Source organism: Thermobia domestica, chromosome 11 (assembly GCF_964235325.1).
Source record: "Thermobia domestica chromosome 11, izTheDome1.hap1.1, whole genome shotgun sequence".
NCBI lineage: Eukaryota > Metazoa > Arthropoda > Insecta > Zygentoma > Lepismatidae > Thermobia > Thermobia domestica.
The window spans coordinates 158,799,354-158,814,019 of NC_137464.1; the positions used below are offsets into that span (position 1 = coordinate 158,799,354).

The 14,666-nt window shown below is 31.7% G+C and overlaps 1 protein-coding gene across 3 annotated transcripts in view; it reads right to left on the reverse strand.

Moving 5' to 3' along the window:
• Window positions 1–785: 785 nt before the first annotated feature.
• Window positions 786–14,666, reverse strand: part of Dnah3 (dynein heavy chain 3, axonemal) — a 567,072-nt gene continuing 553,191 nt past the window's right edge. The window contains exons 65-70 of one of the 3 annotated variants that reach the window (XM_081731267.1): window positions 14,180–14,388; window positions 13,597–13,807; window positions 9,845–9,874; window positions 7,378–7,407; window positions 6,362–6,475; window positions 786–1,040 (exon numbers count right to left, since the gene is read on the reverse strand). In XM_081731267.1, the coding sequence (XP_081587393.1) occupies window positions 858–1,040; window positions 6,362–6,475; window positions 7,378–7,407; window positions 9,845–9,874; window positions 13,597–13,807; window positions 14,180–14,388 (777 nt within the window). In that variant the 3' untranslated portion in view covers window positions 786–857. The remainder of the gene's footprint in view (window positions 1,041–6,361; window positions 6,476–7,377; window positions 7,408–9,844; window positions 9,875–13,596; window positions 13,808–14,179; window positions 14,389–14,666) is intronic. The other 2 variants (XM_081731268.1, XM_081731270.1) reach the window with 2 other exon arrangements.

Here is a 14,666-nt window from a genome sequence, read left to right on the forward strand (position 1 = left end):
GTGAATGCGCATCCGTTGGAAGAAATGGCTACTAAGATTGGAGAATGGAGTAGAGTGCTCCAGTGCAATTCTGCCAATGCGGCGTTCTTGGCTATTATGGCGACAAACTTACCTCTCTGAATGCCAACATGTTCCGAGACTTAAAAAAACGATAATACAGTTCTATTGCTGTAGCTGGTGGCATCTCTTTCAAGAATGTCCTGCACTACAAGATGTTTAGTGAAGACATTCACATTCTGCAGTCTGATATAGTAATAACGCTTTGCGAGTCCGTGCAGATAACCACAGTACGCAGCAAAAGCTGAAACCTATGATCGAGGACATGCTTATGAGTAGTATTGTGTAAGTCTCTATAATAACACTTTCATCATTACCGATTGTCTTTAGGCTTATTGAAAAGGAAGACAAACAGAGTAATGATAGTACCATCTGAAGTGTCAAATATTGTAGTTAACATTCAATGTATTGTGTATTTACATATTTAATATTTAATTTGAGTATTATTAAGCGAGCGTAGTTTAACGTTGAACGTGAGTAGAAAAATCCTACAATAGTGAAATGACTAAATAATGTTTAATTACTTCTAGAAATAAGCACAGCTGAACTCGTTCAACAAAAAATTAATATATTGATGGCAATTGCACCAGAGAAAGTTTCTGCTTGCATACCTATAGGAAATAAATATTTTTGTAAAATGCATGACATCGACAGTAAAATAGTACCACTACCAACAATAACTACTAACAATTGTAAGTATACTTATGTTTTAATCCTCAATGATTCACTTCTATTACCTTTTAATAATTATTTATTTATATTTGCTTTTAAAATATTTTAAAGCTACACAGTATCTGTATTTAATCATCGAGCGCACATAGAGAGGCAACTCCCCGAATTATCCAGTGCTTCGGCTTTCTACTTGTAGGGAAATCCACATAAAGCACAAAATTCGTTGAATGTCCCGTCGTGGACAATACACCTCGACGAGCACTCGTCTTGTACACAGGACACTGGTAACTGGGCTTAGGAACGAACTCCGACTGAAAAGAAGTAGAAACAATTTGAAGTAAAAATGCTGAATGTTATATCAATTTGTTACAAAATTCTATTTATTAGAACAATGATAAAACAACACTTGGACAGTACGATCATGGATTTATTATAGAAACTCTTCAAAGAAAAGGCTAGGTAAATTGCACACTAATTGTAAATGCTTTAATTTAAAGAGCCAGCTTTTGAAATTGAATACATCTTTATTACTTTTTCTAATTTTCTATATTTTTTCTTTTTTTAGAAAAGAGAATCCCACAAACGTGATAACTTATACTACTCCTAAGTACTACGATGAAACAAAATAGTATTAATAACACATCAGTTAATTTTTGAAAAGCTTATCACGGTAAATATGTGGTATATAAATATATGGTAAAGCTTATCATGGTACGAACTGTTTGTCAGCTGAACCTAGTCTCTGTATTTTCTTATTTGAAAATTTATCACATACGAGTACATATTCCATTATAATTATACACTAAATATACAGTACATTCTATTGATGCTTCCCAAAGTTATATACAATTTTGTTTACTAAATTTAAACCAAATTCAAAATGGCAGGCACATTGCAAATTGACCCAGAGGTAGAATGTGAAATATTTTTAAATTGTGAAGAAAATGTCCACCAATGTATGGAAAATCTGTCGATAAAATTGATGGTGCGGGAAAATCCTTCCTCTCGAACATAATTTTGCATCCTATACAGGAATAAGTACACAACTCTAAGATTTCTTGCTCCGTTTGAAACGACTTTACTGTAATAGATTCTTTTTTTTTCTTTTTGGAAACATGTGTTACTTTGTTAGAACAAAGTACCTGGTTCAGCCACATATTCTGTACCTCAGAGAAACTCCTAGTACATAGGGCAACTGACGAAACACAATGTAATTTATCGTATACGTAGAGAATTCAAGCTTCCGCACAAGAGATAGTTATTTAATATGTCCACAATTGGGCTTCACGTACCTCCACACTTCAATATTGGGATGAGATTTAAAACAGACCTTCTCCTCTAAAATGTTTCGGATTAAGATCGGAACTGTCTGAAGGCCAGTCGTTACTAGTGATAAAGACAAACATATTGGATGACTGCCAGCGTACAGTCGTTTGCCCTACGCCAGCATCTGCGCATGGCTGATGACCGTTTATCCTATGCCCAACTGCCCTATACGCAGATGAAGAATCTTGGAATGTTCAGTGGTGCCCAGCAAACTGAACTGAATGTTCAGTGGTGCTTATAAACTTCCTCCAACGCATCATTTTGATAGTTGACGGCACGTGTTTTAACCCCGTCTCACATAAAAACAATTGTATGACACCCACATATGACATTCCCCACCAAACCACTACAGAAGCTAAATGATGCCCCCTTCCTTCCTACATTAGAAATGTCAACGTCTATGCGCACACATTCTTATCTTTTGACAATTAAATTTTTCCAACACAATGAAAAACTTTTCATTTATCGAAAGTATTTGGCATATTTTTCAAGCAATCTATTTGTTCTTGTTGCCCTTATGTGACGCAAACATGTTTTAAGTCTATGACCAATGTTTAGTGAGCAGACTCTAATCTTAGAATCTTTAATAATGTTTGACGTATTACGAGATGGGATTTTCATTTCTCTTGCCGTAATTTTCTGCTTCCTAAACGGATATCTAAGAATTCTTTGGACAACGACGTTAATGGTTGCTTGTGCCCTTGCTTTACGCGGTCGACCTGCTTTTGCTCTATCAGCGACACAGAACGTCTCATTGTACCAATTAATGGTATGATACACATTTTCTTTTTATTTTAGGAGTTTTAAGAGCTTTTAAACTTCCACTGGCGTTTTGTTACACTTGTATCGTGCAAGCACAGCAATGCGGTTCTATTTGACTCTCCAGTCCATCTTCAATATGTAGCAGCTGTCACCCAACTAGTGTTTTGTATCGTTTTCAGTCATATGTTTTTGGGTTATATGTTTCAACGTTTCAGCCCTCCTGGGATTACTGAAGAGGAATGTGTAAGTAGAGACAGACTAACATAGATCTGCAGCTAACAACACTAGGTAATAGAGCTTAGTTCTGTAGAACATAATAGTTCGAAAGTAACAGTACAAATTTTGTAAACTAAAACTCATCGTTGCGCTGTACTTATACATTGGCTGAAGTTACTGTTGTTATAGGATTGAAACATAGGCAATTCTTTGCCTCGGGAAACTCATTGATGCGAGCTTGATTTTAGCGGAACGCACGGACCTCACCCGCCCCTAATTACGATATATGAACCAGTTACTACTTTACGATATTGAAATGGAAACACAAAAAATAGAGATATAATGTAATCGATGAGTTCTCGGGGATTTTTATAAAACAACTCTACGGTATAAAATATGGTAAATATATGTGAATAATTTTAATACGTATATGTAATCAATTATTCACATAATATTACAATATGTATTGCGATATTTGTAAATATTATGTGAATAATTGGTAAAGCTTATTCGATTAGCGATTACAATGGTAAATAGTAATACAAATTCCCAGTCTCAGTTACTACACGGATTTATTACACATATATGTGTGTAAGCATGGTTACGTGTAGACAAATAAACTAAAAAGATTATATATATATATATATATATATATATATATATATATATATATATATATATATATATATATATATATATATATATATATATATATATATATATATCATACCTATATATACTTCAGGCACAATTTCCCAGTTTTTGCTATATTTTTCATATTTAAAATCGTCAGATATAACTTCAATCAAACCAAAGCGCATCAAATTCGTGAAACAACTGAACAGTTACTGGTAGAGTACTCTAAACTTGTCTATAGTTTATCAGAGATATCAGTAAGAATAAGTAATACGTCAAACACGGATCATTGGATCGACTATATGTCAAGATTTTTTCTTCTTTTTTAATATCATAACATGTTTAGGGATTCACGTCGCGTCTAATAATTTAATAAATTGACCACCACTTACTCATACAACTATGATACTTCCGTATGAAAGTCAATCAACAATCATACGTTTAGAGAATATTTTGTAGTCAATTATTCGAAAATTACAAACATGATTTAATCCGCTTTATCTCATCATAGCTTTACTTGCTTCACATAGTGTGTAGTTAGGTACTTCACTGAGATCATCTCTCGATGCTTCAAAATTTGATCATTAATTCTACAATTACTATTCAAAACTTAATTACTACAATTACTATTAATTCTACAATTACTATTGCTTTCACGTATTACTAAATTCATCGTTATTTTTTAAGTCAGTCTTATACATATGCATTTATGTTTCTTGGAACTTCGAATATTTATTACACATTCTCATATCTGTTAAGCGAATTATGAGTGTTAATATTATTAAGTATAAGTTTGTCTCAGCATAAATTTCTGTCTATTTTTAATATATTGTTTAAAAAATAACAAAGGATACGAGTTCACTCCTATTTCTTCCTCAAAGGCAATTAATTAGTCATGGGATTCAAATTAACTTCTGAATGAAATTGAAATTCACTTCTTATATTATGATTTAAACAAACAAACAAACAAAAAAAAAAACTTGTCTTGATTTTTCTTAAACAGATGAACAACAAATAACGTCATATTTAGATGCTATTTAAGATCTAAAATGTTCGAAAAGCGCGAAAATTACCATTCAGAAACTACGAAAATATGACCATTGTACTACCGCAAAACTGATTTTCATGATCTTTGTAAAGTGGTAGTCCTATGAATAGAAAGAAAGATGTACTTACATAAAGTTGCTCTTTGGGATTTCAGAAGCGTTATTATTTCTTCAACTCTTATTTTAAATGACGAAGTTAAGGCAGTTAATTTATACTTAACCGTGTCTTACATTTATCAATAAGAACAAAAAGTAAGCTAAGTAAAAAATATAACCAGTCTACAGAAAATATTGCTAGTTTATAACAAACAGAAACGAACAGATAGTCTAAACTAAGTGTACCTTTAACTTTACAATGGAAAATCTTATTGACTAATGTAGTATGAAAAGCACACCTGAACACTCTACTTTTTTGTATTTTTAGAACAGTGGCGGCTAATTATACATTACAGGTATATTTGAGACAGCATTTCACGTAATATGAACACATTTGTCAAGAGAAAGTGACAATTTTTCATTACTTTTATCAGTAAACTAACAGTTTGAAAGGGCACAATGAAGGTAAGAATGTTCGCCTTTACATGGTCTCATAAATCTCTTAAGTTTGGACTCACTTTTGTAGAAAATTCATAAATGCTTTCGAAATCTAAAAATCGACTTTTCTTCTTGTCCAAAGAACAAGGCATTTGCAATTTTTTTTTAAATATGGGTGCATAAAAAACTAAGCATAAATTGTAATACGATGATAATAAATATATTTATAGTCAATCTGGATCAGGAGCTAAAGAAGTATTATGACTGGATATACACCATCTAAATCATATTTAATTTATTTGATTAATTTAAGAAGCATGCACTAAACAAAAGAACATATTTATATTTAATCTGATATGTTTTGGACAAGAAGGACATCAATGAAAACTGCATTAAATAAATCAAATAGATTTGCTCACGTTTGTTATGCTAAACTACTGAAAGTGTATTACCTAAGTTAAAAATAACAGGAAGGGGTACAGTATTTGATGTCCGGCAGTTTCTTCTTTTCTCCTTATACTACAAATATTACAAAATGCATATAAAATTAGGTCGTAAGGGGAAAAAATTCGTTTCTTCTGGCTTATACTTCAAGTAATATATTTTTCATGTTCATGTCATGGACTCTATTGGAATGGAGCTTGGTGTATGCATAAAAATTTTAAAGCATTGCCCTCGCGTATTATTTATTGTACTTCTTCAAATCTAACTGCTTCAATACATGCTACTAATCGCACGTATATAACCCTTCATGAAAAGGTGATGGTTCACAACAGAAAATGAAAGGCAATTGCAATAACTGAATACACTAAATGTAATAGTGATCGTAAATTCAGAATTAATTGTATATAAGCTCCAGAAATTTGCCTATCTGCCATTTTAGATAGATGCCACATGCAGACGTTGTAGTTGCATGAAAGTATTTCCCAAGAAAGATTTTTCAAACGATATATTACTTAATCACTTTGTCTCTGCGTACTTATCCCTCAACTCACTGACAAAACTCTATTAGCTTAAAATGTCGGTTACTGAAATCAATGGAATACAGATTTTAGGATGTACCATAATATTAATTGTTCCTAATAACAAGGCAGAAGGATAAAGAAACTCACTTTAATTCCTGGCTTAAACCACACAATAGGTACAATATCATACAGCACCTTCGGAAAGGATTCGTTTAGTTCTCGAATTTCTCGATCCCATCGTGCTCCTTCTAAGAAAAGACCCTACAAAAAAGTACATTTAAATTTAACCATGAATGAATTTATGAAAGTGGTTATAATATTGCAAGTAAAGAATAATTTTAAATAGCTCGTTTCTTGCTATGATAGTGACTGTGATGGGAAAGTTTGTCATATTGTATCTACGGGTTGATGTAAAACATGTCTCACGTGAATTCTTTAACTACATCAAATCAAAAACTGACATACCAGAACAAAATAATTTTGAAGATATTAATTGTTTGCTATTGAAATTGTGTCTTTATGTTTTGGATATCTGTTTATTTCGATCAGCGAAAGATGGTGATCTTTTTATTTTCGGTAATGTTTTACAAGCTTCGACATTGGAATCAGAACAGTTTACCTTTATATTTACATTAATATAGTAACTAAACGAAATAATCCTTTCTTCATAGTAATAATTTATGTTAAAATGAAATATCAAACATTCAACATGATATAATTGAATACTTTACGAAGTTCCAATAAAACTGAATTATTATTTGGAAAGGGAAAGAAGATATTAAAAGTAAGCAGGATTAGGGACATTATATTTGTGTAATAACCAAGAGTTCTATTATGTTTCACAGAATTATTCTAACAACCATTAATGAGAACACATTTCTGCTGGGGACAATTAAAAGAATCCATTTTAAACACATTCAAATTAATTTAGATAGTTTCAGCGACGAAAAAGTTCTAATTCACGAAATGTTAACTAATAAACTTAGGCTTAAATAAAAAGCCAGAAACAATCTGAATTATTATATTATATCAATAATTTATATTTACAATTATAAAGAACAAAATAAATTTGATTAATGAATCTAGTTAGATTCATTTCTAACTCATTAAACAACAAGCGTTTGATGTATTATCTCAGGGTATCATCACGAATTTTTACATACCTCAACCAAAACATCGTCCTCTCCCATTTGCTGCATGGACATTAAAACATAACTTTTATTATCACATAATTACATACACTCCGGAATATACATTTTAAAAGCCATAGCTTGCGGATATTCATTCATTGAATCCATAAATAATAATAATAATAAAATATTCCATACAAACATATCTATTAACACTTTTATCACTTGCATTTAATAGTTGATTATTTACCTCAAACCGTAAAGAATCAAATGGGACTGTAAATTTTACTACGTCTTGCACGAAAACAAGCTTAAATAACTTGAAAAATATACAAGTAACTTATAATCAAAATAGAATATTAAGACACTATTAACGACTCATTAAAAGACAAACATAGAAACGAAAATAAAATAAAAATAAATGATTTCAATATAACAAAAAAAAAGTAAGTCAATTTGTGGATATCTAAAGATTTAACTATTTGCTGATATCCGGGCCGTCAAGTGTGTTTCATGAACAAATTATAATCTGGCATATGCTGCATACAACTTGTAATGTACAGAGTCACACAAAATACACATACAATTCTTCAAAAATGCAATATTCATAAGAATACTTTCTATAGCAATACAAAGAAGACAGAAAAGAAGGTAGAAATTTAACATCATGTTAACTTATGATAATGTGCAAATCAATGAAGACTCAAGCAGTAGTGTTATTATAAAAATACAAGTACTCCAAATCACTGAGATGGTTATCTTTATAACAACTCAAAACTTCAACATTAACTTGCAATTGGTTTAACCAGAAGAATTCTTAATTTTTTTATCGTTAGTATGAAAATTATTGAGATTATATCATTACAAAAACAATGCATTACTGTAAATGACTATAAAACCATATTATTACACAAAACCAAATCTCCAAGTAAACAGAGGATATAATTAACGTTATTTGACCGAATATGAATTTTATTTGATGAAAATTAATGATTGGTTGATTAATGTGAATTTAACACAGACAGTAGTATATAAGCATGATACATACGTGCCTCGCTAATGGGGAAATTTAAAAAATGCCAAGAACTGGCTAAAAACTATATTTTATACGCTATAAAGAAAAGTTAGAACTTACCGAAAAAATTGTTAACAATCAGTAGCTTGAAGGCCGTAAGAAAGAAATCCTCAGTACATGACTAAACGGACTTAGTCTTAAATTTGTTCAGAATACTCGAGTTTGGCCACCCTGAAGGACGGTCTAAGTGACATGAAATATGAGTGCGTTTGGGAGACAGGTTAGATGCATTTCAAGCACAACAGAAAGTTGTAGTACAAACTCTGTGGCCTGAGTAAAAAACACCGACTTCAGGTGTGAGAGAGTATATGGCTATTCTGGGGAAGTACTGGGTACTGTAGTGGTTAACGCATCGGTACGGTACGACAAAGATCATGAGTTCGAGTTTCATTGAAGGTATGTTAACCTGGGGAAACGGAAATTGCATGTACAGGCTAAAATTGATAAAGGTTTTATAAACACCATGTAAAGTCAATACTCGCTGAGAAGCACATATCGTAAGAATAGTAATTATGTTAACAAAGGTTTGGATAAAAGAATAAACCAGTAAAACATTAGCAAAGAGGATACAGAGCAATCAATGATATTTTGAGAACAGAGGAGATCAGTTTGTCTTGTTAATAGTGATACACTCGCCTAAGTGGCAACTGACGGCATGTAGAAGACTTTTAGGTAGAACAAACCCCCGATAGAACGATATAACAGCCGTTTACCTTCAGAATTCGACTTATCAAGAGGTCGGAAGATGTTGGGCGGAAAATATTTGGTTGCTGAATACTTACTTTGAGGTATAAGGTATAAGCAAGAAGAGGAAATATTAGCAATTGTGTTCAATTTGTATTCTATTTACATATTTTGAATGAAAATAGTTAATAATTGCGAGTTTAGCTGTAACAAGAATATCTATAATTACCTGTGGTGTGTTACGCTAAAGTATTTGCAAGATGTCACAGTAGCTTATACCTTAGATATGGCTTTGAGGCCAAAGTGTATAATTTATTTTCCATTGACAAGGAAGGTTTTCTGTTTCAAGTGCGATGAAAGTAAGGTTCGACAATAATGGTAAAGGGACAATCAACTTGCATGCAAATGAGTAGTGATGAACCTGTAGATTGTCTAGTTTCGTAATTTGCTCCTAATAGTGACGGATACCGATTATTGCTGGAACAAAAACCGATTAAACCAATTTGGATTGGGTGAAATGTATTGATGGTTATTTTTAACAGCGTGTCCAGCCAGAACATTTATACATTAAAAATAAATAAATCAATCAATAAAAATAAAGTAAATGTACTTGGTACTGTTACGATTTTTTTTATTATGCTACATCTGAACTTTAACTCAAGGCTTTAATTAAAGGTATATATTCATTCGATTCCTGAATAAAATAAAAAGAACACGAAGAAATTAAATGTGAATTCTTACCTTTAATATTTCAGGATCCACTGGGGTTTGCTAAAATATAAATAATATAACTATATAGAATCATAGAAAGTCTTTTAAAACTTCCATGTTTCGTGAAGGACCATAATAAAATAAGAAAAATGAAGATATGAATATATTTCTAATATACTGCTTTAATATTTATGATTCTAGCAATCTATGTTAGTAGATATACTATAATAATTTCCAGAACAATGTTGAAGTATACTTTGTAGCTACACAAATAGCTTCAAAGTCATTCGTTAGTTAAAATGCATGTAGTTAGATTTTTAATTAAATCTAAGATTAAAGTATACGATAACAAGGAACATAAAGCCAGAATATATAGAAAATTATAAAATGTAGCTTCATAAGAGGTCCATTACAAACTAGATTAACAACTTGTTAAGGGCACTTCATATACTGCTCTCTTTGCAATAAAATAAGGAAATCCGCTTAAAAACAAGGACCTCTTACAGACTCAAAATATCCTTAATTTACTTTTAGAAGATCCCTTGCTCAACGCATTCAGCATTATATGATATGAATCTTTCTTACACAGTTGGATCCACTTTAACTCATTATTAAACAGTGAAAATGAACAGCGATGAGTAATTACACATCATTGAAAATTTTGTAATGAAATACTATGTATTTGTAAATGAATACGTACAAAACAACATTCGCAATAAAGCATTCTGGTTATAGAGTCCAAAAATGCACGAACGATGTTAAGAAACTAAACCTCATTATTAATGGGTATTACCTTCTCGCGCCATAATACAGTGTAAACGTATTAAGTCTCTTCCTGACAAATGATGGGCCATGCCTTATAACACTAAACTAATTGCCAGTGGATTGCACAACACAATGACACTATCCCATCTAGAGCAGTTGGAGAAGAAATTTGTGACGACGTGACAAAAGGCGCTGAAGAACATCGTTTAGACCATGTTGCTATATGTTACATAAGGATGGATTCTCTCTCTCTGCTAAAACGTTACCATCCTGTGATAGATAGGAATGGTAAAGAACCAGGTGATAAAATATAAATATATGAAGCTGTAACCAATACCCGGTACAGAAATACCTGATTTAAATCATCATGATCATAATACCCTGATAGATCCTGGCTGATGAATATAGGTTGAAAAATACCTCTCTCTACATAGACCTCCTGTAATTGCCAATTGTGTATACGTATGGTTAATTACCCACTTGTAATAAGATATGATATTCATAACTGAAGACCACAAACTTTTTAAAAAATCTAACAATTTTTCCCTATAATTGGCCCATTCTTGGCAAAACCAGAGAACTTCCGACAAGAAAGTAGATGAATGAAAGCCTTGCCAAAGGCACTCGAGGATGTAGATCTGCTCAAAGAGACGACGAGTTAGGGATGATACGGACGAATATTTAAGCTGTTATGAACCTAATTGCTGTTCGCTCTCTCAACACAATACATTGGATATTACAGATGGACGAGAGCTATGTGTTTTGACTATCCAGACCAAGATCTTCGAGTGTAAATACATTTTTTATTTATGTATATTAATGTTTAAGGAAGAAAAATTTTGTTAATCCTTATAAGAAGTTAACGTGCTCATTTTAAAAGAAATTGAATATTCTAAGACTGAACCTATCCACAGTTGCTCTGATGTATGTATATACTCTTAATGGATTAACACAAAAGTACATATTCGCTTATTAATATATACTAAAATAAAATAAAATATTTACCTCAGTGCATTGTAATTTATTTCTTCACTAATATTTCAATAACATTTTTGGTTGTTACTTTCTTTAGGAAACGTGGATTCAAAGGAAGCTGAAAGGATCAAATGGGGTTACATTCCTGTTATTTAAAAAAAAATTGCGAAAATCGAAAGAATTACGCATGAATTGTATTTTATTAGAATCACAGAACCAATTAACCCAAGATATTGGTATATTAAATAAACAATAGAATAATATAATTAAACACGAAAATTTTCATAATTGAGACGTTCAGGAATTTAAATCAAAGACAACATCAGGGATTTGTCTACTCATAAAAAGAAACAAGATGGTCTTAAGAATTGGTAACACTGGAACAACATTAGTGTAGGAAAATTAAGCTCTAAAATGGCTTGAGAAGGAAAACATTTCTAGAAAGCTAATTTTTATTTTAACATATTCTTTAAAACTCCGAGACTCCTAAGTAAAATTGCCAAAAATTGTAGTTAGGCAACCACCAGACGCGACGTCATTAATATGGTCACGCTACCACATCCATTTATGCATTTATGCTTATACGGTAATACCTCATCAGAAAACTGAGATAAATTTCATTCTGGTGCGAAACTGACGATAATAATAATAATAATAATAATAATAATAATAATAATAATAATAATAATAATAATAATAATAATAATAATAATAATAATAATAATAATAATAAACTTTTTCGCAGTTTTGTGCGGAAATATTATCGTATTTCTATAAATTAACGTGTTCCCTTGGCCGTCATATTCATGGTCTCATTTTAAGCCACTGTTCAAATTCTATTTTCGACAGGTTTTCCGGAAGGTGCAGTGTATCCAAAATAAAGTATTAAAATACAAATTAGCCTTCCAAAAGTTTTTCAATCTTTAGCTGTAAAAATATTTTCGCATGTTACTTTGTTCAGCGCAATCTTAACACTCAAATTAAACACCTTGCGCTACATAAAATAGACTAGTTCCCTCGATTTTCACTTACATCCTTAAAAAGGTCAGACTCTACACTAAAACGTTTACTTACAGGTGTTCCCTCGTATGTGTATTAGTTTCATAGTAATCTGCTACGAAACAAATATAAATATAATACGAAGAAAACTAATTTTTAAGATAATAGCTGCCATTAAATATAGCACCCACGTATAAGACTGGTATTAACTCAAATCGCTTGAACAAAGATTATCTTCAATTTTGCACCAGAACGAAGTTTGTATCTCAGTTTTCTGATGAGAAGTTCCTGTACGTCAATAGATCTGGTCCTGTGGTCGTCATATTGATGGCATTATTCCCGTGATTGCCCAAGTACGACTTTAGGCGATTTTACTCAAGAGTCTCAAGGAGTTTCAAAAAATGTGCTAAAACAAAAATTACCTTTCTAAACACTTTTTTCCATCTGGGATTCAATTTGCCTATACTACGAGTACATGGATGTGACCAACGGATGTTGTAAATAGTGGATGTTTTTGATGAAAAGTAAACATTTATTGCTTTTCAGTGTTTTTTGTGCTAAATGTTTACAGACATGTAATATAAACTCGGTAGAAGGAGTCGTTAGCATACACAAAACACCGAAACATAGGTACTGGAAACAAGATTTTTTTTTTTTTAATAACAGAAATATGATCACTGTTGCGGCTCTTAGTTTTCTTCAAATCTACGTTCCCTGAAGAAAGTTACAGCCAGCCAAGTTACTGAAAATATTGGCGTGGAAATAAATTACAGCGCGATAAGTAAATATTTTTACCTTATTGTACATTAATATAGAAGTGCGTAGAGGAAAATGAATACTATAACTTTTTAGTTAGTTCATTTTTTTAAAGGCTTAACACTTATTTAAGTAATTAAGCTTATGGGTAAATTGTACTGTTTGTATGCGAATGTGATTACAACATACCACCATATTAATACAAATTATTATGGTATGTATAACGTTAAAAGTAAGCTGCACCAAACGATTCTGAATATGCTTTAGTATATATATATATTATGTACCCTTGTATAGGCTCCAAACTCAGGTTCTTCTGTTGCAGCCGATTCAATATTCATAATTTCAAATTCGAATCCCAAGCGATCGATCGATACTTTATTTCTACGAGCATAGTTCTGAGACACTCCAGTCAAGAAGGATTGTGTAAAATAAAACCCAGAAATCCAGAACACAGTGGGCTCGCCATTATCGATCCAATCTTGTAAAAATTTCAATCTGTAATCATAAAATATATATTTTATTAGAATATATTGCAACAATTATACATCATAATATAACAGAGATCTTTTCAATAGGGAAAGCATTAATGCAATTTGATCAGTTGAGAGCAGTACAATATTATCCTTTAGAGTACACCCCACAATAGGGCTGCACACAATGTGGGAGTGAACTGATTGCATTTGGAGGGAGTAATTTTCCCAATGGTTTTAATGGAATTATTGCAGTTATTTCTTATTAATATAATTAATATAAGACTATCATTTTTATGATTTTATCGAAATTCATAATTACCACACATTAATCTGATTATACTTCCATTGGTTATTTTTGACACAACATTGTCTACCTAGTCATATTAACGCCTACCTTGCCAGTAAATCTGTAACATATCCTCCAAGCGGCTTCAGTGATGGATATGATTTACTGGCCCATGCTGCCGGTACTCGTCCTACAACCAAGCTATTGTTGACTTCTTCTAACTCTGCTGACATTACTACTAGCCCTTTCACAGCGCGCTGCACATTTACCAGTGTTGATTTCACTACAACTATCAGGCGATTGAATCTAATCAACTCCTGCAGACGAAACCAGGTAAATAATGAAATGAATTATAAGAATTATTAAAATAAACGTATACATCTTCAAGTAACAATAGGTGATGATTTACGTTAAAATAAGTGTTATGTGTATCTAAAGAGTCCGTCGAGATAGTAATACTGCATTTTATGGATGCATTAAAATATTAAATAATACTTTCGATAAAGTGGATACCTTCAAATATCTAGGATCAATAATAACAGACCAAAACCATATTCACGAAGAAATTAAATGTTAATTAAAAGCAGGGAATTCG